This window comes from Canis lupus, chromosome 2 (assembly GCF_003254725.2).
Source record: "Canis lupus dingo isolate Sandy chromosome 2, ASM325472v2, whole genome shotgun sequence".
In the NCBI taxonomy this organism is placed as follows: Eukaryota; Metazoa; Chordata; class Mammalia; order Carnivora; family Canidae; genus Canis; species Canis lupus.
In genome coordinates, this window is record NC_064244.1 from 56,911,100 (window position 1) to 56,938,705 (window position 27,606).

Below are 27,606 nucleotides of genomic sequence, written 5' to 3' on the forward strand. Positions count from 1 at the left end.
GAGTTCTTAGAACTAGCCGTATAAGATAAAAGCCTGTAAAATCTCTCAAATGTTTTAGAAATAGACAGAAATAGAAATAGAAGATATAAAGTGTTCTTCTGAGGGTTTTATATTTTTGTAGGGTGTGTGTATGTGTGTGTTTGGATAGAATTTGGGAGCATAAGAGTTGGCATGAAATTGTTGAGCTATTTGACCCAAGATGCTCTCTTGCATTCTCCCTTGTGTAATCCTGAATTGTACTCACTCCCAAACCCACGCACACATAGTAATTAGTAGAAGTCAATTCTGGCTCACTGTCACCCAACCCTGCAAGAGCCACTGGCCTGTCCCTCCCCATATCCAAGTGAGATTTATTCCAGTGAGGGCTGCATTAGCACCATCCCCCATCACCAATCTTAATTCACACCAAGCACACTGTATAGTGGGCTGGAGGAAGGAGAGGTGGTGGGTCTCCACCAGTGCCACAGAAAGCCCAACCTACCTAACAACAAATCATAAAAACATAGTGTGGCTGTGGGAGGACTGGCTGCAGGTTTCAGGGCTGATTTAGTGAAGTGTCAGCCAAATCCAGGAGCGTGTTGCACCAGAGTAATGTGTGGGTGAATCCTTGGCATCCCAGCAGGTGTGAGAGCAGGTTACGTGAGATGGGTGTGGGTTAGGTGGTGAGGGATGAGAGGAACGTGCAGGGAGGGTGTGTGGGGTCAGAGGTGGGAGGAGGTGGAGGTGAGGAATGGGGCCCCCACTGGGGTTAGACCTAGTAATCATACCAGGAGTTTAGAACCATTTTTGGGTCACAACCTCCTTTGAGAATCTGATAAATGCTAAGGAGAGAATGCACATGCATACACACACATACTCACACTTGTGAAGTGACCCACACATTCTGCCTACCATGTCAGGGATTCCTGGAACCCAGGAAGCTCATTCAAGGGCTCAGGATTAAGAAAGTCTGGCCTAGACTAATTCACAAGGACTTGTTGGAAAAAAAATACAAAGGCTGTGTTAAGAGCGAAAGAATGTTTGTCCCTTCTTGTGTGGAAGACATTTAGAGACATTTGCAGGTTTTTGTCTTGAATTTCAAAGTCCACTCACTCCATAAATGCTTTATCTTCTCTAGCTTTTGTTTTGAAAATTTTCAAATCTATCAAAAAGTTGCAAGCTCCTGTAGTCTTCAACTATATTCTACCATTGTCAACATTTCTGCCTCATTGCTCCCATATGCCCAGGTATGCTTATACTCTTGGGATCCCACATTTTTCTGGAGAATCATCTGAGAACAAGTTGCAGATATTATAATACTTCATCATTAAACACTTGGCATATAACTCCTAAGATCAAGAGATTCTCCTGCATAACCACAAGATGGTCTCACACTCACAAAATTTAACATTGATGTAATACTATTATGTAATGAACATCCTATATTCAAACTGCTCCAGTAATTGCATTCATTAGGATGTGTTCTTTGCTGTACTCTTTCTCCTTCCCTCCCTCCATCCACCCCTCCTTCCTTCCTTTTCCTTCCTACCTTTCTCATTTGGGATCAAATCCAGAATTACACACTTCATTTAGTTCTATCTCTCAGGCTTCTGTAATCAAGAACACTATTCCAGAGTTTTATTTTCTTTCGTGTTGTTTTCTCCTGTGACATTGATAGTTTTGAAGAGTCCCAGTCTTAGCTGTTTTGCAGAATATTTCGCAGTTTTTATTTGTCTGCTTGTATCCTCATAATGAGATCCAAGTTAAGCATCTTGGGCAGATGCCATGTCCCTTCTTGATGCATCACATCACAGGGTTAGTTGGTCCCTTATTGATGATGTTAAATTTGACTTGTGGTTAAAGTGGTGACCTCCACTTTGTAATTAGTAAGTGATCTCTGGGGTAACACTGTATTCATTGATAGCCTCTAAATGCAGCAAATGCTGAGTGAGCTAGTGGTGAGCATCCAGATTCAGTCCTTGCTCTCATGCTGTTTTTACAGTGGAGACAGAATTACCATTACAAAATATGCAGTTTTCTGAAGGATAGAGTGATGAGATAGAGAAGAATCAACTCTACCATTATTTAAAGTGAACTTAAAGGGGTACCTGCCTAGCTGACTCAGTCCATAGAGATGCAACTCTTGATTTGGGGTTTTGAGTTCAAGCCCCACATTGGGTGTAGAGCTTACTTAAAAAAATAAAAGTAGAGATTTAAATTTAAAAATCTATAAAAAATTTTAATATGGGGCACCTGGTCCAGTCGCTCGAGAGTCTGACTCCTGATTTCAGCTCAGGTCATGGTCTCAGGGTTGTGAGATTGAGCCCCACGTCAGGCTTTGCACTCAGCCCGGAGTCTGCTTAAGATTCTCCCACTCCCCCTCAAATAAATAAGTTTATTTTTAAAAATATTTTATTTATTTATTCATGAGAGACAGAAAGATACAGAAGAGTCAGATACATAATTCAGAGAGAAAGCAGGCTCCTCACAGGGAGCCAGATGTGGGTCTTGATCCCCAGACCCCAGGATCATGCCCTGAGCTGCTGAAGGCAGGCGCTCAACTGCTGAGCCACTCAGTAGTCCCTAAATCTATTTTTTAAAAAGGTTAAAAAAAACTTTTTTGTAATCTCTACACCCAGCGTGGGGTTCGAACTCACGATCCTGAGATTATGGCATGCTCTTCCAACTGAGCCAGCCAGGTAGGTGCCCCTAAATAAAAAATCCACTAAAAAATAATAAAATTTTTTTTAAAAGAGTAAAATGAACTTAAAGAGATCTTGGGAAGGTGGCAGAGTAAAAGGACTTTGAGCTCACACCATCCCATGTTTACAACTAGATATAATCCACATCCGAGTAAATAAAGTGAGCTTAAAGGTGGGACTCAGGGAGGAGGAAAAAGAAGGCAAGCATGGGAACATGGTGGTGGAGGGAGAGGAGGCAGCCACAGCCAAGCTTGGAGGGTGGAAGGAACCAAAAGCTGGGCATGAGGTGTCCTCAGGGAGGAAGAAGTGATAGGAAAAAGGCTCTATGTCTGCCAATGATGATACTGTGCACTTCGTAACTGCTAGACGCTGCTTTAAGTGTTTTACATGGTTTACCTTGCCTGTCTCCCCATAGTCCCGTGAAAAGGCCATTACTGTTTTTATGCTGTAAAACACGGCAGCACAGAGAGGCTAAGTATTTGGCCCAAGGTCACACAGTTCATAAGCAACACAGCCAGGATTCAACCCAGATGCATCTGACTTCAGTCTGTGCTTTTAACTATATCAGGACGGAGAAGCAGGGTCTCACCTAGAAAACAGAATTTTTTTAAAAAGACTGGAGTCAGAGCAACCTGAGCTGAGTGGGAAATGCTGTTGATAAACGATGTGGAATGGGAAAACAAGACAAAGAAAGTCCCAGAAGATCAAAGAGAGAAGAGTGTCAGGGGCTAAAAAGCATCATCATAAAATAGGACAAAGTTTGGTCGGCCACCTCCCCCTCCATCCACGCCCAACACCTCCCCCAACCCTTCAGGCAGGACTCGCTATTCTCCTGCTTTCTGTCCTCCCAAATAGCAGGACAGGTACAGCGTCTCAACGTGCCTCCCCACGAACTGCCCTTATTAATTACAGAGAGAAAAATAGGAACTTTGCAGCCAGCTCCCTGGCCCACTCCTGCTTAACCGAGTGACACAGTGAGCATTCAGAGGGTTCTCGGGGAAGGGAACGAGGGGAAGGTGCAAGAGAAGGATCTGTGAGGAAGGGTCTGGTTGGAGAAAGAAGGGGAAGTCTTGAGGTTGAGGGATTCTTGGGTGACAGGGCAGGGTCCATCGGAGAAAGAGGGGGCGTCTCCGGGACGGAGGGAAAAATCTTGAGGTGGGGGATGCTCTCGGTGGTTAGGAGGGAGTCATGGGGAGGGACTTGATGAGGACGGGTTGGTTGACGGGAAGGGTCAGCATGCGGACGGCTGGAGGGCTCGGAGCCGGCATCGCCGGGACGGTCCTGAAGGGGCGTGAGGGGCCGGGCTCAAGGGCGGGGGTGGGCAGGCTCCGGGGAGGGCGCACTGCGCCGCAGGTCCGCCGGGCAGCGGCGGGAAGGGGCTCCGGGGGGCGGGCAGGAGGGGGCGGGGCCGGGCGGGCAGGAGGGGGCGGGGCCGGGGCGGGGCCGGGGCGGGGCCGGGGCGGCCCGGCCGGTCCCCCCGCGCTGCAGGGGGCGCTGTGAGGCTGGGCGGCCCGGGGCCCGGCGGCGGCCGCTCCTAGTGAGCGCGGCCCCTTTTCCGGGTTTCCTCCTCCTCCTCCTCCTTCTTCTCCTCCTCCTCCTCCTTCTTCGCCACCGCCGCTGCCCCTTTCCCGGCCGGCAGCCGCCGCCGCTGCTGCTGCCGTCGCCGCCGCCGCCGCCGCCTCGGGGCCGCGAGCCGAGCGGAGGCCGCCGCGGAGCGCGAGCGCCGCCCGCCTCGCCGCCCCGCCGGCCGCTCCAGGGCCGGGCCGGCTCGGCCGGCGCCCCCCGCGCCCCCAGCCCGCCCGCCCCCGCGGGCCCGGCCTGGCGTGGCCGCCCGCCGCCGCGCTCCTCCTCCTCCTCCGGCGCCCCGCGGCCCGCCGCCTCCTCCGCCCGCCGCCCCGCGCCCCCCGCCGCGCCGCCGCCGCCGCCCTCTGCGCCCCGCGGCGCCCCCCGGTCCCGCCCGCCATGCCCGGCCCGGCCGCGGGCAGCAGGGCCCGGGTCTACGCCGAGGTGAACAGCCTGAGGAGCCGCGAGTACTGGGACTATGAGGCTCACGTCCCGAGCTGGGGGTAAAGCCGCCGCCGCCGCCGCCCCCCCCGCGCCCGGCCGCCCCGCGCCCCCCGCCCCCCGTCCCGCGCCCGGCCGCCCCCGCCGCCCCCGCCGCCCCCGCCGCCCCGCCGCCCCCGCCGCCCGGCTGCTGGACGCAGGGCCCCCTCCCCCACCGCACAGCCCCGGCCTCGCCGCCCCCCCGTGTCCCCGCCTTGCGCACCCCTCTCTCCGCCTTACCCCGAGGAATGCTTCTTACTGGGAAGTGTAGGGTCCGGGGACTGGAGCCTGGTGGAGATGAGGGAGCAGCCCTTCCTCCTCACACTTCTGGGTTTCTGTTTGGGGTGGGCAGGCAGCAGCTGTCCTCTGGAGCTATTAAAATTCTCCGCCTTTTTAGTTTATTGAAATGAGCCCGGGTGAGAGGAAATATTTTAACGACATCCACGTTCTCAAAGCAGGCGCTGGCCACCTTTGGGACGTGAAGTCTAAAGCAGTTGCTGTGGAGCCCCAGGCAGAGAGGCACGCTCTGAGCCTCCAGGATGGATGCTTTGCTCCCCCTTCTGCAGTGGCTCAGAGCCCTGCCTTCCTACCTCTGCTCCCCAGGTTGTGATGGACCAATTAGGTTAGGAGCTGTGCGCACAGTGGAAGGAGCCAAGTTTATGTTGTGGCTTTCACTTAGGGAATGAGTTGTGTGGTGATGTATAGACGCTTCCAACCCTTGATTAATGGAAGTGGCTGGATGGGGGTGTAGAATGGGCATAGGCTTGGTTAATCCCAAGTCCTGGCATTTATGTGTCACTCTTGCCTTTCACAGTAATCAAGATGATTACCAACTGGTTCGAAAACTTGGTCGGGGAAAGTATAGTGAAGTATTTGAGGCCATTAACATCACCAACAATGAGAGAGTGGTTGTAAAAATTCTCAAGGTGAGTTTCTTATGAATGGCATTAAGATTTTTGTTAACTGGTCAGGACTAAACTCCAGCCACATTGTAGGATGGATGAGCAGTGCAAGCCCTTCGTTTTACACGTCTTCTCTCTGACGCCCCTTTACTGTTCCTTCTCCCACCCATGTTCCTGTGAACTTTGAAGAAAGAATGTACACCTGTTTGGAATCTAAGTATGATAGTCCAGGAACATACTTGTTCTGAAATGTCACTGTGGGCTCCCAAAGCGAAGGTTCCAAAGGAGTCCATTTGTTATTAAAGAAATGGGGTTCAGATGAAAGAAAAGCTTTTCCGTGAGCACTGAGTTTGTTACCCATGGTGCTCAAAATTATTTCAGAAAGAAAGTTGGAAAAAATTAGAGCAGCTTCAAAGATGGGTTTGAAGCTTGCATAACACTTCAGTGGATGATCAGTTGTTTCGTATCCTTTGGCAGTAAAAGTTTGTCAGATGCAGTCGATACAGTGAACCAGTAGTAGCCAGAAGGTTCATCGATGCTTATCCAATAGAAAAAGTGAAATTGGGAGCAGTAGAAGAGTACATGTCTAATCACTACAGTTAATAATTGGAACAAACCATCTTAGTGTCTGGTTTAGCAGCCTAACTTTGATAAAGATACACCTTTTGTTGTCTCTTCAGTGGAGACACGGTAATGAGTGTAAGTTGGCTAAATTCTCCTTTATAATGTTTTATAGGATGCACTTAAAAAGGGGGGTAATTCTTAGTCTGTGAAGGGTCCCCATTGTTGCCAGATCGTTTAATGTGTGTGCATGTCATTTAGTGAAATGTTAAATTAATAATTAATAATTAATATAAGCACTTTTGCATATACAAGATTTCCAGTGTGGCCATTTGCAGAGGCTCCGTGAAAAAGGATATATTGAAAAACTGTTTTTGTGTTTTAAGGGTAGAGTTGAGGCAGCTGTGTCCCTGTTTCGTATGAAGGGTCAGGCTTACATCGTCTGAAAATCACTTCTCAGAAAAGTGACCAGCTCCGTTCTGTTCCTCAGTACCATCCAAGCCTAGTGATGAAGATGCAGAGTTGCAGTAGAGAGAAATAGGCAGAGTTATCTGTGCCATCAGAGGCACTGGGGTGAGAAGTGAGAAATTGATACTGGAGATGTGGAGTTTGACTCCCTTCTTCCCCAAATGTGAATTGGACCTGAAAAGTCACATGGTCTTTTTTTCCTCCCCCCTTTACAAGCATGAATATTTAACAAAACATTCCCTTCCGAGAAGTTACCTGGGGAAGCCGTGTGACTTTTTTTTTTCTTTATAAGTAAACATAAATGTTTGTTGTTGGTTTTTTGTTGTTGTTGTTTTTTAAGATTTTACTTATTCATGAGAGACACAGAGAGGCAGAGACATAGGCAGAGGGAGAAGCAGGTTCCCTGTGTGGAGCCCGACACAAAGTAAGCAAAGGCATAAATTGAAATTAGGAATATCCATATTCCACGGCTGTGCTTTTGAAAGAATGAACTGCTGACTCCAGAACAATTTCAGAAAAATAACTGAACTTTTATGCCGTAGCAACATTTTTAGAATAAGTGTATAACTTCCTATGGTCTTTTTTGGAGGAATGGCCTTTAGGTATATGAGTGAGAGTATGTTCATGCAAGAGAACATTGCATTGCTCTTTAGACTTCTGTGTAGAGGTCTTCATGGCATCATTCCTCTAAAGATTCACTGGATATGTTTAGGGAACCCAACATGGAAGCCAAAGGTTATTTTTACAGACAAGAAACCTAGGCACCGGAAACCTTACTTGATAACCACTATGTCCAAATGACCCTTAGCTAGAACACCTGTTTCCCATCCCCCCACCCCGACCCCATTTTAGAATTGGTTTGTAAGATGTTCCAAATAAGTTCCTGTGTTCTGGAATAAGACTTGAGAGGTTCCTTCGAAGCTCTAGTTAATGAAGTGTTTCTTGTATCTTTTCCATACAAGTTCTTTTCAGGCTGCAGCCTGAACCAACTCATTGCTGCTGATGAAAACCACCTTCACTTTTCTTTTTTTCAAAGCCCTGTGGCATTTCTCCCCAGATTTTGTCCTAGCTGAAGGATGGGGTGAGAAACTGCTGATGGTATTGTGGTTGTCTCATTTTCACAGGCTGAATTAAAGTAGATTAAAATTACTTTTTTTTTTTTTTTTTTTTAATGGACAGGGTCTTGATCCCAAGTTGTGTGTGCCCCTACTCAGAGAAGTTATAACTGTCATCTGCTGTTAATGGTGTTTGGTCATAGGAAATTAGGTCCTTAACAGAGTACCAGCTGCTCATAATTGAGAGGAATCTAGAGAAAACTTCCTCTTCATAAAAGGCCTACTGTACTTCAACTGCAGGAAGGAAATGAATGTTAATGTCTACACGGTGACCAAGATAGAGGGTATATTCCATGAGGGTGGTATGTCTTCCCTTTTGGTCAATAACGTTTTCCTTTAGTTCTTTCCAATAAATGAGGATGGTCAGATGGTGGTGAATGGCCCCAGAGGAGTTCTGTCATTTAATTAGCATCAGTAGATTTTTTTTTAGTTTTTTTTTTTTTTTTTTTTTTGGTCAAAACATATTGGAGCCCTTAAGAGGTTTTAGGAATTTAGAAGTTGGTGGGCACAATTTCTTGATATGAAATCAAAATTGATATTGATATTCAAGAAATATTGAATTCAATTCAAAATGATTTTCAAGAAATCTCTTGAAGTGAAATTCTGAGGTTAAAATCTTAAAATGTTCCAATCAATAGGAAGGTTATGTATTTTTTGGCAGAAATTGTTTTGAGGAGAAAAGGGAGGAGGGTAGGTGGTAAGGGTTAACGTTGGAGGGCAGAAAGCCCCTGAAATGCCGAAAGTTTCATCTTTTGATTTTGAAAAATCCGTTTCTCAGTTCCCTTGTAGTACCTCATTAGAAGGTACGTGCAGAAATAAAAGCACTTTTCCATTTTGAACAACTGGTAGCATTTTGTGGGCACCATCTATGTGTGGATTTCAGCCCTTCTTGGGATCCTTCAAGTTAAAACTGCTATTTCCTATATAGAAGTTAGGAGCAATACCACTTTTAAATAAACATGATGTTTTAAACCCATGCTGCACCAACTTGGAAATTTTCATATAAAAGAATAAGTTGGTAGTCTGTTGGTAGTCTTATTTAAAGAGTTGGGCAAATCCATTTTTCCCCCAGAGGTTAAATCTCAAGATTAATGCAAAGAATGGTGTTACTACAAGTTTACTTTTTAAGTGTGCTTAACATATTTGTAGATATTTCTAAAATTCTGTGCTATGAGGCAGTAGTATTAGAAGAATGGGAGGCATACCGATCACCTATCTTGTGGGGTTGTTTCCTAGTGAGCAGACGATTGTCTAGTAGGTTCTATCAAAATGATGTCTGCTCCATGCTGGTGCGGGCTTGCTCCTTTATTTCTGCTTTCTCTGGTGGGTAGGTTTTTGCCCTCCATGTACTTTGTTAGGCAAGTGTACCAAAACATCTTCCTGAAGCAAGACATTAGTATTATCTAAAGTTTTTGTGATTTTTGAGTCCCACAAATATGGCAAAAAGTAGTTAAAATGGTATTATTAAAGTGCTCGTAACATCAAAAAGTATATAAATTTTAAAAATTATGTGAGAGGGACGCCTGGATGGCTCAGTGGTTGAGCGTCTGCCTTTGGCTCAGGTCGTGATCTGGGGGTCCTGGGATCGGGTCCTGCATTGGGCTCCCAGCAGGCAGCCTGCTTCTCACTCTGCCTCTGCTTCTGTCTCTCTCTCTCTCTCATGAATAAATAAAATATCTTTTTAAAAAATTATGTGAGAACTAGTCAGTGATGAGGGTTTAAGTTGTTTTGTTTTTTTTTACTTAGCATAAGCAAGCATGAGCAAGTAGAGAGGTAAAGGGAGAGGGAGAAAGGGAATCTCTAGCTGACTCCATGCTGAGTGCGGAGCCTGACTTCGGGCTCGAGATCATGACCTGAGCTGAAACCAGGAGTTGGCTGCCCAGATGATTAAGCCACCCAGGGGGCCCTAATCAGTGCTGCTCCCAGTATTGTGATTGTAGGGTCTGAGCTTGAGAGTACAGTGAAACAGAATCACGAAATAAGGGAGCAGAGAATCCAAATCCTTGTTGCAGATAAACTGAGACCCAGAGCATACAGTTTTCTCAGGATCAGGTGGCTAGGGGGTAGAAGCACTAGGGTCCTCTGTCCCTATCATGGAGTCTTAGAGATGTGAGGAGCAATTAGGACCTTTGCTGCATATTTGACTTCTTGAGGTGTTGAACTGTACTGGGAAGATGGATAAACACTCATTAGAAGTCAAATGAATTTGTTTCTAATGATTTGGGGGAGTTATTCTTCTGGAAGTTAAATGCTTGACTTGGAGGTTGCTAGACAGAGTGAGGTTAATGCATAAATGAAAAATGTAAAAAAAAAAAAAAAAAAAAAAAAAAGAAAAATGTTACTTTGCTCTCTTGGTTTGAAGCCACCATAACCAGTGTGTTTATACTTTTTTTTAACACATACAGTTTCCTTATGATGACTGGCCAGATTTGGGGGCTAACAGCTTTATCCCTTTAATATATTTGGGTTTGTTGGAGAGTGAGCCTTGTATAAAAAGAATATCTTGACATAGAGTACCCATTTTCATGTGTACAGCATGGCTCTAGATAATTTGTAAAGCCTTATTCTAGCATCTGCCACCTCATGATGAGGTTAATATAGTAGTTAAGACACATTGTAAATGGAGGTCAGAAGACTTGGGTTCTAGAACCAACCTCCTCATTTATACCTACTTGATTCTATTTTCTTACCTGTAAAATGCATATATGTTTTGTGTGAAACTCACGGGATTGTTAGGAGAATTAAATGAGATCTGGGGAGGGTAGGTAAATGACAGTGTTTTAGTGATCTACACAGTGCTGCTTTCCCAAAAGTGGCCCTGAAGGTAGACTGCCTGCATTCAGATGTTCATTCCCAACACTGAGAAGCTCTGTGACCTTGAGCAGTTACTTAAACTCTGCCTCAGTATCCTCATGTAAAATCGTGCCAATAGTATTCCTCTCAGAGTACTATTTTTTTTTAAAGATTTTATTTATTTATTCATGAGAAACAGAGAGAGGCAGAGACACAGGCAGAGGGAGAAGCAGGCTCCATGCATGGAGCCCGACGTGGGACTCGATCCTGGGTCTCCAAGATCACGCCCTGGGCTGAAGGCAGTGCCAAACTGCTGAGCCACCCAGGCTGCCCTCTTAGAATACTATTAAAAGTGGATTAAATATGCCTAAAATTGTGCCTAGCGCTTAGCAATAAAGCATTGTTCTAATAATATTACAGTTGGGCCATGTGAATGATTTCATAGGGCAAAACTAGTAGCAGAAAGGACTATATACCATTCTCTTGATGAGACTCAAAAGGCCTGATGTATGCCTTTTTTAAATTAAGAAGAAACAACACAAAAATTCTGAGAGTAACCAGTCTCATGGATTGATAACATAATTGGAAAGATGGGACTTGAACGATTAAGGGAAAAGTTGCTGTGAAGAAATGACATTGCTCAGGGATGCCTAGGTGGCTTAGCAGTTGGGCCTCTCTGCCTTTCGCTCAGGTTGTGATCCTGGGGTCCTGGGATTGAGTCCCCCATCGGGCTCCCTGCAGGGAGCCTGCTTCTCCCTCTGCCTGTTTGTCTATCTCTCTCCATGTTTCTCGTGAATAAATAAATAAGATCTTAAAAAAAAGAAAGAACAGCTCAGATGCTCAGATGATGTTTGTATTTGGGTCAGTTGCAGGGGATTTGAGAGATGCTCCCAAGGTAGTCAAATGCTGTCATCCAGGCTGAACTTTTCTGCCTTACTCTGTTCTTCATCCCTGGCAGCCAGTGTTCATTGTGATTGTTTACTGCAGGTGATGACATTAATCTCTCAGTTGTTGCTGTGGCACTGAAATAAAAGTTATTTACAGGTTTGAAAGTTCTGAGCTATCTTCCCACTTGTCTTGAATTTATTGATTCAGTTGTGCTTAGAAAGAAATTAAAATGCTTGCCCATTAGCATTTGCTGGGAGTTATTGAGGTCCTAATTCTTACGGCCTGTGTATACATTAGTTCACAAATTGAATCACAACTGAATGTTAGCAGTTGAAATCATGCTCAGATCTGGCTTTTTAAAATCAGCCATAAGTAAATAGAACAGCTCACTGACTTCATTAACTAAGCAGCCCATTGCTAAATTTGTCTTTTAAATTTTTTAATGTTGGTCAATAGGGAGAAAGAAGTGGTATCTTACTCTTGGATTACATTGAATAGGGTTGTCCTCAGTAGCTGGGACTCTCCACCATGTGGGCAGAAACCTTTAAGAAAGTTCCTTCCTTCTACTCCCTCTCTCTTTCTCTTTTTCTTTCTCTTTCTCTCTTGTTTTTTCCTTTCCTCCCTCCCTCCCTCCCTTTCCTTCCTTTCCTGAGCTCATGCACAAAAAATTTCAAATTGAGTTTTTTCCTTTTAAACATTCCCTCTAGGTGTGTGCCAAAATTCATTTATTATTGAAACTTGATTTAATACTTTAATTTCTTAAAATTTTTTTTATCTACTAGACTTTGTAAAAAAACAAAATGGTGAAGGGATTGGGAGGCCGTTAAGCTGATGGATTTCGAATCTTTTAATCAGATATTCTCTCAATTGGAGTAAATTAACCTTAGGTGGGAGAGACTTTGTCTAGCAGGATGAAATGATGAGACTGTGATGGAAGTGAGCATTTTCTCCATGTAGCTGTGGGTAGATGAAGGCAGACACTGGGCTACAGGTATAAAGCAGAATATTTTTGTAAAATCCGTGATCTATTTTCCATAGGATGCCAAGGGTCTTCCTTCATAATTTCTAACATTTTCCCATTCTGTTTACAACCTTAAAATGATTACTTTCAATTCCCTGGGAGCTCATTGGTTTTTTAGCTTCTGGGGCATCTCCCGGGTTCAGATAAACAAGCTTGAGGCTAAAGGGAGTTAGTTACCTGTAACCTGGTTCCTGTAGAGAATAGATGTCCATGCTTTGGAGGGGTGTCCTGGGCCGTAGGTCACTTTCCTTTTTTACAAGCTCTGGGTCTTTTGTCAGGATGTAAGGACTTCAGGTGCTCTGTGAGACCATTGTGCCAGTTCAGAATGGCCCTGCTGTCGCAGTCTCTGAGAAAGTTGTTGGACAGGTGACAGTTGGGCAGCAAAATATGCTCACTTGCTCCATAAGTTACCTTAGGACATAATGAAAGATACCTTAATCTCAGTGGCATTGTCCAGGAACAGTGTGCCTGCGTGACCTGTTACTGACTACGGGAGAGCAAAGCAAGGCTTTACATGGGGCATTGTCATAAAGGCAACTTATTTAATGGGTTACCCCTTACTAATTCACTGTTAGAGGGAGAGGAAGGGTTTTAGTGTATACAGATCTCTGGCTGTGGTGTATTTTTTCCTGTGTGATCAGTCTCAGATCTGTAACTGCTTTCCAGGAGTGGATGACAACTCTCAAATTTTTTTACATTGAATATACTGGTAGCAGTGTCTGAATTTAATAGATAAGATAGCCAGCTTTTATTTTTCTTTTAACTTTGTGACGTAATTTCAGATTTAAAGAAAAGTTTCAAGAATTCCCATATATCTTTCACTCAGATTTCTCAAATGTTAACATTTGCTTAATGCTTCTGTCTTATATATATATGTATAAATACACATATATGTATATACATATATAATTATGTGCTTGAGAATTAATCGCAGTAATCTTTACTGTAGTGTACATTTCCTAAAAACAAGGACAATTCTTATGTAATCCCACAGTGCCACAATAAAAAATCAGAAATCAGCATTGATACGATGCTGTTAACTATTCTACAGCCATTGTTCTCATTTGCCAGTTGTCCATATGATGTCCTTTTTAGCAAAAGAAAATCCCAGGTCATGTGTTACATTCAGTTGCCATTTCTTTTTAATCTGGAACAGTTGTTTCATCTGTTTCATGACTGGCATTTTTGAAGCTTACTTATTTTGTAATACGTCCTTCTCTGGATGTTTTTTTGATCAAGTTGTACATCATGTTTGAGTGATTTATTTCCCCAAAGTATTGAGCTCCCTAAATATGAAAAAAGGGAATCGGTATGATTCCTTAGTGGAATTGGGAGAGAGACACATTAGCCAGATCTACTCTCCTGGGAACCCTGACAAAGGGGACATGAGTGTGGCAGCTGGCTTGGAAGAATACAGCTAGATTCCAGTCGGTCAAGCACCCAGTTAGAGGTGATGCAGGTGCTCTGTGTTTCATAATCTCCCTCTGTTTTATTACTGTTTAAAGCTGTAGCTTAGTGACCAACAAGAGATGACAGTTTCTCTGGCATACGTATACATCTCTTCCCTCCCACCACCACATGCACGCAGGCTTTTCAAATCTTATTTCATTGCCAACCCATTGGACTCTCTTTGCCTATGCTATCAGAATAGTGTCTAGTACCCAGTGATAGAATACTCCTTTTCCTTAGTTCCCTTTCTCTCATAGCCACACTTGGGAAGTGAGAGCACCATGGGCAAGAGGGAGGCTGCAAAGTTATTGTCTAGATCTAGATTGTGCCCCTGCTCTTCACTGTCAGCTGTGGGACCTTGGGCAAATGGTTCAACTAGGCTGAGTCTACTACATAGGAATTTTGTGGTTTATTACTAACTAAAAATATGAAAATAATAAAGCTCACATTTATTAAGTGCTTACCATGTGCCAATCAAATGTTCTAAGTGCTTTGTCATACATAGCTGATTGTGATGTGTCTCTTATTCCAGAATTACATTCTTCAGATTCTTTAAGACAAGAAATAGCACATATAATGCTTGTATTTCTGATTGAGAGCTTTAGTTTTTCTGTCCAGATGAGGTTAGCAGGTAGCAGTTTCCAATCAGTACTGTATCAGAGATCAGTTTTCTCCTCTGCTGATCCATCATCTCTTTCTTTAGAAGTGGGATCTGTTGGGTAGTTTATTGGCTCTGTGCTGATTTCAGATTCTAGATGTTGAGGAAATGGGAGTGGCAACAGGAAATAGGAGCCAGCAGCTGGGAAACAAGTTTGTAACTTGATGTCAATGAACTGGTCTTTGCTCCTGGAAGACAAAATTACATGTAACTCATTGGAAGAGCAGGTGTCTCACCATTTTGTTTCAGTTTTTCTATTCACAAGTGCATGATATACAGCTGTTCAGAGCTATAACTGCACATTCCATTTGGCAGTTATCTAGAAAGCATTTTATTTTTAAAGTAAGACATGGGTGTTCAAAATTTGTAAGTGTCCTAAATGTAACTACCTAAAGATCTGACACATATGCTATATGAGTCTGTATTTAACTTAATCTCAAACATTCTCAAGGACAGGCCCCATTTTATCTTGATTTCTCTTTTCTGATTTAGACATTCTAACATAACACGGTGTGCAAGATAGTGCAGTATCCACTTGATTAGCTGACATTGTTTTAAGGTTTTATTTATTAACTTCAAAAGGAATCTCACTTCCAATTGCTCTTGTGTATTTAAGCCAGTGAAGAAAAAGAAGATAAAACGAGAGGTTAAGATTCTGGAGAACCTTCGTGGTGGAACAAATATCATTAAGCTGATTGACACTGTGAAGGACCCTGTGGTAGGTGCCTGGTGGTTGGGGAAGATGGAGAGAGTGGATGAGTGAGTGAGTATGTGTGTGCAAGACACAGAATGTCAAAATAATGAGCAACATCATTACATAGTGGGAATGATTGTGTTTGTCTTTACTCCTGAGTAGTTCTGAAAACCAGAAAAAATCATGATGGCCCAGTGATAAAAGTAGCCACCACCACTTTTATAGAACCTAAAAGTGTATATAGAAAAATCCCTGTCCCCAGTTTATTACCTCGTTCTGATTCAGCCCACAAATGTTCGCTGAACGTCATCTTTAAGCCCCTATTTTTCTCCTAATTTTGAAAGCTTATTATCGCCACTTAGCCTTATTTTGCTTCACTTAAGCCTGACACTTGAAAGTCTGACTTTACAGAAGGAAATAACCAAATATCTCCACGTGGATACCTGGCAGAGAGATCACAGCCCCACTGACCCACTAAGGAAGGCATCTTGCTGTTTCTCATACTAGGCTTTAATTCATGGTGTCACATTGTATATACTGATACAACTAAACTGTTTTTGTTAAAAATGCTTACTTTGTAGCCATTTGAGACGTGTTTGGTTTTGTTTTCTCTTCTTGAGTAACTTAACCTGATGTTTATGATTAGCTAAAGTTTTTATGTACCACCTCCCATCCCATTTCTGTCCTTCACCTGTTCTACCTCACCTGTTTTCCTGTCCTCCCATGATAGCTTTTTGTGTAAGAGGTAGGTCTTTGATTCTGTCTGCTGAAGACATTCTAAAGAAACGATGTACTAGCTGACATGCATTGAAAGCTTACTATGTACAGGCCCTGTTGTGGACCTCACAACCATCCTTAGCAATCCACTGGAGTAAGTACTGTTGTTGGCCAAAATGTGATACTGTACAGATAAGAAAACTGAAGGCTATGAAGGTTCAGTAGTTTGTTCAAGATTGTACAGTATCATCAAATTGAAGAATAAGACTGAGAAGAATGGTTATATATTAGATTCTAGCTAATTGGCATTAAAAATATATCAGCCTGATCAGCTCGGATTGACTTTAGAGTGACTAGCTCTGGACTCCATAATCTTTGAAATTGGCCTGCAGTGTGAGCCAGTACATACTATTGTTGGATGAGGAGCCTCTTCATTTTGCCTTTTTTTTTTTTTTTTAAGTTAATAGGACTTAAGTGATAACTTGTCTTAACTTTGTTGCCTTAGGCATGTGTGTGTTTTATAGACTATATAACACAAGTAAATCCGTGGATGAGAACCAAGGTGTGGGGAGCCCTCATCCCCAAAACTTAAGGAAATGGGCTTGCTCCCAGGCAGTAGAGCGATCTGGTGGTCTTGAAACCCTGTCACCTTTAGGCTAGTGAGGAACCCTTTGACCGGGGCTGCCGCGACTGCTGCTTGTTCTGACAAAGACCGGTGTGCATGTACTGTGGCCTGTTAACTAGGTAACTTTCACCTGCTTCCTTGAGCAAAACTTCCCAGCCTTAAAGATTTCCAAGGTGATTTTCTTTCTCTGACCTGTTAAACCCCTGCTTCTCCCCCAATTGTGGAAGCTTATTACTGCTAATGAGCATTTTTATCTTACTTAAGTAAATCTGACATTTGAAAAATTTGTACAAGGAAATAAATATTGGACATTTTGTACTCATTGCATTAAAGATTGTAGCACTTTAGAAATAGTTGGTTATGTATGATTTTGGTGGGGTGGGAACATATCTACTTTGTAAATTGAGACATTCTCTAAGGGTGTCTAGCCAAGGCAATAATTTCACATTATAGCTTACTGATAATCATAGATATTTTCCTTTTGGATCCTGAAAAGGCCTCTGATAGATTCCCAAGACCTATGATAATTTTGTAAAATGCATCTGGCTTGCTAAACCAAGGTGAAAACATGTCACTCCTTTTGTGGTTGGCAGACTGGAACACTGCAGAGTATAAATCTGCACATAATGTGCCAGGCCCACTGACAGGTTAGTCAGAGAATACATTTCCTTCAAAACAAAACAAAAAACACTTGTGAAAAATGTCAACCATTTACAGAAGTAAAGTGAATGATATAATGAACCTCCCTGCACACATCACTCAACTTTAGCAGTGCCTCAACTTGTTGCCAAATTTGTTTCCTCTCCCTACCACCCACTTTCCCACCACTGCCATCCCCACTTATTTCAAAGCAAATTCCAGTCACCTAGTCTTGAGAAGATACTTAATAGGCTCTCCAAGATGAGTATATCCCTTTTTCATTTAAGTGGGATTGGGGATGGATTGGTACAACAGAGGCAAAGGACTTTATTGTTTGAATACTTATAAGGCATTACTATTCTCTCTTGCAGTCAAAGACACCAGCTTTGGTATTTGAATATATCAATAATACAGATTTTAAGGTGCGTATATGCTTTTTCTTTCTGGCATGGGTTAATTGGGGGATGGGCAGGTGGTGATAGTACACTCCAGAACAGGAGGGGACCAGGAAAAATCATTGGTGAGAGTGGGAAGCAACAGATCGGATTCCTTACAGCATGAGTATAGGATGCAGAAAGTGGGTTGGGTTCTTGTATTTGGTGAAATTACTCATCACCCTTTGCCTTGCTTACCTGAGGAATAACTACTGGGCTGGGTCTAAACTAATGCCTCATCTGTAACACTCCTGTTTTGGACAACATAGTTTTAGGCAGATACTTGATTTGCATAGGAATCTTCCATTGCTGATAGGAAGCAATAAAGGGATACAGGGCCTGTGTGAAAAGAAACAGTACATGGGATTCAAGCTATGAGTGTGTGTGTGTCTATTAACACTAAACAAAGCAAGGGACACTGAAGAGCTAGTTAAGTGTCACTGCACTTTAGAAAAGCCCTATCCTAGGTATTTACATTTCTTATAAATGCATTATAAATTAATCCATATTAATTTAGATTTAAAATATGCTTCTAAAAGGATGGTTTTAAGCTGGTTTTTCATGAGTTTGTATTGTTCAGACACTACAACCTTAACTTCTGGTAAGGTCTCTGGGGCCAGGCATCCTGGACATGGTAGAGCATAATAATATATGAAAACCAGTATAAACAGTAAGGAGGGCGCTCGATGGGGTGAGCTCTGGGTGTTCTACTATGTATAGGTTGGCAAATTGAATTTAAATAAAATATTTTTTAAAAAAGAAAACCAATATAAAAACAATTGTGGTGTTGAGTTTGAGAAGAGTTGTGAGACCTTTTAGATGATAATACTCTGTCAGTGAATAAAAGGCTTGTGATTTTGTTGTGATGGAAGTTAGGGCCAAAACCAAATCTGTAGTTGAAATATGCTAGTATTGAGAATGAAACTTTGGGATAGAAATAAGAGCTTCATCTCACCTTTAATATTTCTCAGGTGACCACTCTAAAAACAACTCTAAGGTTTATTAGTAGAAAATAAGTAAACACAGATATTACAATTTATGAAACAATAAGCAAATTTTACATACAGTACAGCTTTTCGATATATAACAAGTTTCCTTGTTAATGTGTCTCAAAGGTGAAGTTAATAGTGAGCTCATAGCAGTAGAACATAAATGTTTTTTCATCAGCCTAGCAGTGCTTAGCTAGTGCTGATACAAACATCTGATCCCACTTTTGCAACTAATGACCCAATGTATCAAGGTGTAGGTACATGAGTGGGAATGTGTATTTCTTAATGAAACCAAACATTTTCCTAAATGCCAAAAGTTTAAAAGCTGGCCTTAATGAAACTTGTTGGAGAAATGCCTGAATTTTAAATGCTCCTGCCTCCTTTTTTCTTTTTTCCTTTTTTTTTAATTTTTTTATTTTTTAAGATTTTTTAATTTATTTTTTCATGAGACACAGAGAGAGAGAGGCAGAGAAACAGGCTCCATGCAGGGAGCCCAACACGGGACTCGATCCCAGGTCTCTAGGATCACGTCCTGGGCTGAAGGCAGCACTAAACCACTGAGTCACCTGGCTGCCTTCCTTTTTTGTTATTTTGGTTTTTTGGTTTTTTTTTTAAGATTTTATTTATTCATGAGAGACACAGAGAGAGAGGCAGAGACATAGGCAGAGGGAGAAGCAAGCTCCATGCAGGGAGCCTGATGTGGGACTGGATCCCAGAACCCCGGAATCACGACCTGAGCCCAAAGGCAGATGCTCAACCACTGAGCCACCCAGGCACCCATGCTCTTGCCTCCTTAATGAATTTTTACCAGTTGTCTGGCCACACATATAAAATTTTCACTTCAGCATTTTGTATTTCTTAAATTGACGGGTATCCTGTTGATGTAACAGCAGGCAACAGTTCAGCAGGAATTTTTAACTCCCTGGACAAATCTTACTTCTAATACATCTTAACTCTCAAAGGAATGCCTTAATGGCACACATTCTTCTCTAGGAGCTTCCTTTAAAGAGGTCATGGAAAATTAATGTTTTTGAGCCATGCATATCTGAAAACATTTTTATTTTATCTTTCCAGTTAACATACTGGCCGTGGCATAGAATTCTGGATTGTAACTAATAATTTTCTCAAAATTTTGAAGAGCTTTTTCCAGTATTACCACTGAAGCCATTCTGGCTTCACCTTACGTGATCTGATTTTGGTTTTGGTTTTTTCTTTTGAAAGCTTTTAGGATTTTCTCTTCAGTCACAGTCTGAAATTTCACAATGATGTTCCTTCGAATGGGTCACTTTTATCTTTTGTTCTGGACACTTGCTGGGCCTTTTCAATCTAGAAATTCATGTCCTTCTATTTTGGAACAATATTTTTAACATTCTTTGATTTCCTTCCTTTCTTTGTTGTTCTCGCTTTCTAGAACTCCTTCAAATGTTAGATTTCATCTCAGCTCTGTTCTGTTCTCTGAACTTTTAAAGGTAGTATCCTGTTCTTTGATGTAATTTCTATTTTTTCACTGAGAATGTGTGGGTTCCCCCCCCCATGATGTTTTCTTCAATTTCTTAAATTCCTTTTTTGCGTGTTCTTGTTTTTTGTCTCTGTCACACTTGTCTGATATGTCATGGTTTTTGACTGTCTACTCTTATAGAGTCATGAAATTACTGATGACTGCTTGTCAGCTCCTGTGTAGAGCTTGCAAGCCTGGCTGTGGGCCTCCTGGCCTCCAGCAGGGGGGCGCTATGGGGAATGTTACGTATACTTTCTCATAATTCCCCTTTTCAGTGTGGTGGTTTTAAGCCTATTTTCCTGTTTTCAGCTGAATCTGTTTACTCTTTCATTGATACCCAGGGTCACTGATTCCTGAGCCTTCCTATGGTTCTTCCATGTGAGGTTGTCTGGTTCTGGATTCCCTCTACTCTTTTTGGTCTGCTGTGTCAGTTGGACATTTTGATCTAGCTTCAAAATGTCATTGTAGGGCAGCCCGAGTGGCTCAGTGGTTTAGCACCACTTTCAGCCCAGGGCGTGATCCAGGAGACCCAAGATAGAGTTCCGCGTTGGGCTCCCTGCATGGTGCCTGCTTCTCCCTCTGCCTGTGTCTCTGCCTCTCTCTCTCTCTCTCTCTCTCTCTGTGTGACTATCATAAATAAAAAATAAAAATTAAAAAAAAAATAGAGATTATCTAGATATCTTTAGGGAGGGAAGGGAGACTTTGGACTATCCTTTTCAGAATGTACACACATATAAATGAAAGGTTTATTCTGGTTTTCTGTCTCTTCTTGAGTCTTTTTGGATGGTATCTATTTCTAAAGTTGTCCACTTTTTTTCTTATTTAAGATTTTATTTATTTATTTGAGAGAGCATGAGTTAGGAGAAGAGAAGAAGTGGCATTCAGAGGCATCATGTGCCTGTTAGGAGAAGAGGGAGAAGAGGGAGACGAAGCCAGAGGTGTGTAGTCCTCCTGAGAAGCAGACTCTGCTGAGCTGGGAGCCCTGATGTGGAGCTCAATCCCAGGACCCTGGGATCATGACCTGAGCTAAAGGCAGATGCTTAACCCACTGAGCCACCCAAGTACCCCTAAAGTTGTCCACTTTCAATCTTACTTAAAACTGTTAATAGAATTCTCTTAGAGCTCAGAGACTTTAATATGTTTGTAATTACGTTTTCTTTTAAAGATTTTGTTTATTTGACAGAGCACAGAGGAAGACTGAGAGGGAGACGACTCCCTGCTAAGCAGGGAGCCTGATGTGGGGCTCAATCCCAGGACCCTGGGACATGACCTGAGCTGAAGACAAATGTTTAACCGATTGAACCACCCAGGCACCTCTTTCTTTACATTTTTAACATTATTTGTACCTTTTCTCTCTTTTTAAAAATTACCAGTGTTGCTAGAGATCTCAATAGTAGTTTCAAAGAAACAGCTTTTGGGTTTGTTTTTTTTTCTTAATTTTTTTTTAATTTAAATTCAGTTTGCCAACTTAGAGTATAACACCCAGTGCTCACCCCATCAAGTGCCCTCCTCAGTGCCCGTCACCCAGCTACCCCATCCCCCTACCCACCTCCCTTTCTGCAACCATTTGTTTCCCAGAGTTAGGAGTCTTTCTTGGTTTGTCTCCCTCTTCTCATTTTCCCCTCCTTTCCCTTATAACTTTTGGTTTTATTAAATGTTTTTGTTTTTTCTATTTCCTTGCTTCTATTTTCTTTCTTCCTCCCTTCTTTGTTCCTTTTAACTCTTTTCTTTCTTGGGTTTTCATTGTTTTCCCCCTAACTTCTTGAGTCAAAGTCTGCTCATTTCAAGTGTTTCTGTCTTTCTTGATTAATGGTAAGTGGGCTTTAAATCTGTGCTTACTCCAAGGACCATCTTAGCTACATTCTGTGCTTATGAAATTCACTTCTGTATAGGTTTCAAATCAGACATTAAATTTCCAGGGGGCACCCGAGTCAGTCAGTTGAGCATTAAACTCTTGGTTTCAGCTCGGGTCATGATCTCAGAGTTGTGGGATTGAGCCCTGTGGGCCCCTCGCTCAGTGTGGTATCTACTTGTTTCTTTCCCCTCTCCCTCTGCAACTCCACCTGCACGAATGGGCTTGCATGCACACATACTCTTTCTCAAATAAATAAATCTTCATTTTTTAAAAAAAAATCTTCATTTTAAAGTTGTACAAATTCCAAACTCATGAATTTGGGGTTTTCTCCTCAAACTATGTACTTTGAAATCTTTTAAACCTACTGAAAATTGGAAGGAGTAGCACAATTAATACTCTCATGTTTTTCTCTTAGATTTACTGGTTGATAGTATCTACCATATTTGCAGTTCTCTTCCTTACCTTACCCTCCCTTCTTTTTTTTTTTTTTTTCCCTTCTTTATCTTTTTATTGAAATCTTCTCAAAGTAAGTTGTAGGCATCTTGATATTTCACTCCTAAATATGCTAGCACTAGAACTAAGTAGGACCTTTTCCTACTTGCCAGTACTATTAGGACACTTGGAATTCAATACTTACACAATAATGCTATCTGATACACAGTAGAGTCCATATTTAAGAGTTTCCTAGTAATTATTGTCCTAGGAATGTCCTTCATAGAAGCTGTATAATTGTGAATAATATGAGGGAGGATCCACATGGTTTTTTAACAAAGATAGTCTTTTGTTGTTAATTCCTAATTTGGCTGCACTGTGTTTAGAGGAACATGACCTATATAATGTTGGTTATTTGGACTTTGTTGGCGATTGCTTTGCGACTTTAGTGCATGGCCATTTTTTTACATCAAGCTTGTAATTTAGTTCAGATCTTCTGTGGCCTTATCATTTTTCCCCTTCATACTTCATTTTATGGTAGAGGTACTGGTTTGGTCAATTTCTCCTTGAAATAGTTATGCTTTATATGTGTCAAAGCGATCATAACAGATACATAGTGACACTCAGGAAAAAAAAAAAAAAGACAAAACTTCCAAACAAAGGAATAGGAAAAGCCAGTCTCTAAAAGTTGGAATAAACAGTTATAGAAAACTCCACAAACTTGACATTTTCTCAGGGAAATTAATGTAGAGTTTATGGCAGAAAAGGTTTCTTCTCAGTTTTCTTTCCCTTTGGAAGAGTATAAATGAAAATGAATAGACATTTTAAGCAAAGTATATCATCTGGACATTTTAAAGATTGATAAGGTACCCTGAGTAGAGTCCATTTGAGAAGATAGTAGACCCAAGTTGCTCTGTGGAGAATTTCTGAATCCCTCCTATAGAGGTGGGCCTTGACTAGCTGATGTCCTAAGGCCTTGTTAATGCTGTTTGAGTTTGATGTGGAGATCTTCTAAGATGTTTTTGGGTGATTAATAATAACTTTGATTTGCTTGATTAATGATTTTTTCTACTTCCTTAAATTTCTAAAAATATTGACCTTGATTTTATTCTGGATCTTGCGGTTATGCGTAATGCCAGAACTGGTGATAACTGCATTAAGCATCTTTGACTTTATATCCCACTCCCCCCCAGTTTTTCTTCTCCCTACGTGGGGACCACTGGGATTTCTGGATACAGACCAAGCTGTGTGTGTAAGGGAATCTGCAAGCTCTGTGTGCAGGGTGAGAGTTAGCTGTGTTGGTGATTCCCACATATGGCTTGCTGAGATGTGTAGTCCTCCTGAATGAGTTCTCAGGGATGGGGCCTGAGGAACCTATAGCTGACTGGTATGCTGAAATATACCTGCAGTCAGAGGACCAACAGGTATACAGCAAGAGCGAGGCCCACGTGAGGCCATTCTATTCTGGGTGGTAGTTTGAGACCAAAGAGGTTCTGAGGCCATTGATCAGATTGCCTTTTTTCCCATTGTCCTCAGACTTTCTGAGATTAATAAAAAGTCCCAGAAAATTTCCACCTTGGGCCTTTTGAGTAGTCCTAGAGTAGGCCTGGTTTCTAAGAAAATGCCAGTGTGTTTGAGGCTTTGAGACCAAACAAGGATTGATGATTGGTTTCTTCCTCAGCACCTTTGTAATCTTCTGGGAAGCATAGGCTTGTTTTTGATAAGTCACTTATTTCATGAAAACACAAGCAAAGCTAATTTCCTGCCAACATTTCACAGTCGGTTGGTTAACAATGTTCTCCACATAGCTGGCCAAGAAGAATGGAAGAAAAGTGTGGTTCTTGTGAAATTTCCCTTTATAACTTGTCATGGACTCTTTAACACTTGTGTTTCCTGGAAGACAGTTTTAATTTTGTTCCATTGACTCGTGAACATCTTCAAAGGCAAATATTTATCGACTGCCTTCTGGGTACCGCCATTCATGGGTGAGGTATATATACAGCATGTACTACTCTGCTGTTGTGTTACCCAAATACTTAGACTATGGACCAGGTTGTATGGTGGCCCCTACCATACTTGAGGGAGGAAAAGCAAAGATCTTGAGTTAGTAAGCTGGTGACTACCACCAGCCACAGCACCTATTTTTTCCCCATGAGGTGTGTGCCTGATGTGCCAGGACACTAGCATGGGACTTGGGATGCAGGCAGAGTGGAGCGGCCTCTTGTTGCACACAGCCAAGTGCCTGAGTGGGGAACATTAACTCCAGGGACACCCCCGAGGACAGTAAATAGCAAGAGAGTTCAGATAAGGAAGGGGGACCACCATCAGCTCTCTTGACTTAACAGGCTAAGGGAGAGGGATGATGTGTTCTAGGTTTGGAAAGAGGTAGGGACCCGGAAAAGAAAGAACAGAGGAGGCAAGCAGGTTTATTTGGCCAGAGTTGGAGACCCCCTGGGGGCAACAGTGGGAACAGAGCCACAAAAGTAGATGAAGCCAGACTGTGGACCTTGACGAGTCCTGAATTTTAGGCCCAGGAGGTAAAATGTTCTAGATGTAGTTTGGTCTCCTTCCCAGAGCTCCTAAGAGATGGGAGTGAATGTCAGCCTATCATTTGGGACTTCATAATGTATTAGGCCTGACCACTGTATTCATTTAGTGTTTTATATTACATAACATTGAGGTTGGTTGGAGTAGCTAGAAATATTATATTGGCAATCCAAGGACGTTTTGTGTTCTGTCTTAACACCATTTACACAGATGCCTGGTATGGATACCACATGATAGGAGAGGAAAACCTTCCACAGATAAAAGTCCAAATGATAAAATACTGCATATTTGTTCTCTGTAAGTAAAATATTCCAACCCTCTGAGGGTTAGGAAATGCTTGCTTCACTGTCATGTGCCTGTATATTGACTTGAGGTTAAACTTGGCACAGTGTCTAGGAGTGATGTCCTTAATCCTCGGAGGAGGAGCTGATTTGACACCCAGAGATAGTATCTTCAGCTCGTGTCTGTACATATGGGTTGTTGGTATGCCGGCTGAGAAATCTTCCTTGCCATGCGGAGCCAAGCTGGAGGACAGAATACTTGGGTGTTTGGCTGTTCTGAAGTTGAATCCACTCCTGAGCCAGAGTGGTGCTGTGCTAGTGCCATCTGTGCAGTTTCCCCTAAGCCAGGTTAGCCTCCCATAGCAGGGCAGCTCCCAGGCACCACCGGTGTTTGATCCGCACGTTCTCATGCTCTGTGCTGGCTGCTGCCTGAGGTTGAAGAAATCAAATACTCTTACCAAGCCAGAGGGAGAATTACTCTTCTCAATGGAAAATTTGAGGAGGAAGCTAAATCCTGGTGTTCTTAGAGGATGTTAAATTTGGCAAATTGTTTATCTTTCTGAACAGGTGATGTAGTTACATGGATCTAGAATATAAAATGGTACACAATGAAAAATTTCCTTTATTTCCCCGTGTGCCAGCTGTCCATCCCCCACACGCATATATGCAAAATCACCCACATATTAATGTCCATATATCATTATAAATACAAACAAGTTGGGATGTGTAGTTTTACTTCCTCCTTACACAGATACAATTGTATATGCTGATCAGAGCTCCTTAGAGAGCTTCCCTCTTACTGCCTGAGTCTTCAGTAAAGAAACAAAGGATGTTTTAAAAAGTGTACTGATTTTCTAGAAGGTGCTGCTTTGGACTGATGGGGAAACATATACTTGGAATTGATTACTAAAAATAATAGTATAGTTTCTGATGAAGGTTTGTGATGACTTTAATGAACCTGGATGTATTAATGCTACTCTGCCTCTTAAAAATTGAAATTAAAAAAACAAAACTCCTAGTGGGTATGTCTGTGTCCCAGTATGAGAACTGTTTGCATGTCCTTTTGACCTGGAATCATTTTCAGTGCCTATGTCTATTCTTTTTTTCTGTAACATCTCACTCTCGTACTCCTTTCTTAAGTCTCTTACCATCTGCCAGAACCAAGCAGGTGGACTGTCTTGCCACTTTTTACCACGTGGGCCAATGAAGTTCTTCAGGTTCTGCTCTGCACTCAGAACTTAGTTCTCTGACGGACACTGCTGCTCCAGTGGATTACTTTGTTTGAAGTATAGTAAGAATATGAGGACAATTTGACAACTTGGGCTTTATCTCCATAATAATGTAATTTAGGGTGTTGAAATGATGGAGCATTGAACAAGTTTTTAGAAGATCCACAGTGAATTAAGTGTTTCTCTCCCTTGGAGTTCCACACACACCCCACCCCACACACAAAAAAAACTAAAGTATTATACCCTCATCTTTGGTCTTTGTCTCATTTGTTCCAGATCAAGTGGTAAAAAGTCCTGGGGTTCTTCAGTGACTTAAGCAGTAAAGTTTACAGAGAATTATGGCCAATATTTGGGATGACAAAATGATGAGACTAAATTAACTTTCTGCTATCTGAAATGTGTTTCAGCAACTTTACCAGATCCTGACAGACTTCGATATCCGGTTTTATATGTATGAGCTACTTAAGGTAAGTGGCATTCAGAGGCAGTGAATCTTTTCAGGTGTATTCATCAAAGGAGACTTTTTTTTTTTTTATGATTTCAGTTAGCCAACACATAGCACGTCATTAGTTTCAGATGTAGTGTTCAGTAGTTTATCAGTCACATGTAACAAACACCCAGTGCTCATCACGTCAGGTGCCCTCCTCAATGCCTGTCACCCAGTTATTCCATCCTCCCTCCCACTTCCCAAGAAGTTTTTGAGAGGACAAAGAGAACTCAGGTAGGTTCTCTCTTGACACTTACAGAATTTAGTGAGGTGGTTTTGTTTTGTTTTGTTTGTTTTTTTAGTAGGCTCCACACCCAACGTGGGGCTTGAAATCATGACCCTGAGATCTGGAGTCGCAGGCTCCACCGACGGAGCCATCCAGGTGCCCCGAGGGTTTATTTTTGTTTTTGTTTTAACTTCCATTGCGATCTCTGTTGTGGGATTTTTACGTAGAAACTTTCCTGTGGAACAGTCAGGAGATACCAAGAACATGCCAAAAATCAGAACTTCCTTCTTCATAGTTCTTGTTGGCCTTCGGATTTTCTTTTTGCTGCTTACTTAATGCTATCAATTTTTACTGTGTAACAGATCACCCAGAAC

The 27,606-nt window shown here is 42.3% G+C and overlaps 1 protein-coding gene and 1 long non-coding RNA gene across 15 annotated transcripts in view; one reads left to right on the forward strand and one right to left on the reverse strand.

Moving 5' to 3' along the window:
- CSNK2A2 (casein kinase 2 alpha 2) overlaps positions 1–27,606 on the forward strand; it is a 79,528-nt gene that overhangs the window by 33,169 nt on the left and 18,753 nt on the right. For 3 of the 13 annotated variants that reach the window (XR_003136703.3, XM_025447486.3, XM_025447485.3), the window contains exons 3-6: positions 5,539–5,650; positions 15,196–15,297; positions 17,626–17,676; positions 26,927–26,986. Coding sequence is in view for 12 of the 13 variants with exons in the window: in XM_025447486.3 (XP_025303271.1) it covers positions 5,539–5,650; positions 15,196–15,297; positions 17,626–17,676; positions 26,927–26,986 (325 nt within the window). In the remaining variant the exon portion in view is untranslated. Of the gene's footprint in view, positions 1–4,587; positions 4,748–5,538; positions 5,651–14,734; positions 14,807–15,195; positions 15,298–17,625; positions 17,677–26,926; positions 26,987–27,606 lie in introns of those variants that run through there. The other 10 variants (XM_025447494.3, XM_025447489.3, XM_025447487.3 and 7 more) reach the window with 9 other exon arrangements.
- LOC112660107 (uncharacterized) lies at positions 11,399–14,516 on the reverse strand. Of its 2 annotated transcripts, XR_003136705.3 has the most exons (4): positions 14,386–14,403; positions 13,669–13,758; positions 12,650–12,883; positions 11,399–11,585 (listed from the first exon to the last, which is right to left on the reverse strand). It is a non-coding gene; the product is annotated as an uncharacterized LOC112660107 (long non-coding RNA). The 2 variants fall into 2 exon arrangements; XR_003136704.3 differs by lacking the exon at positions 13,669–13,758 and having other exon boundaries at positions 14,386–14,516.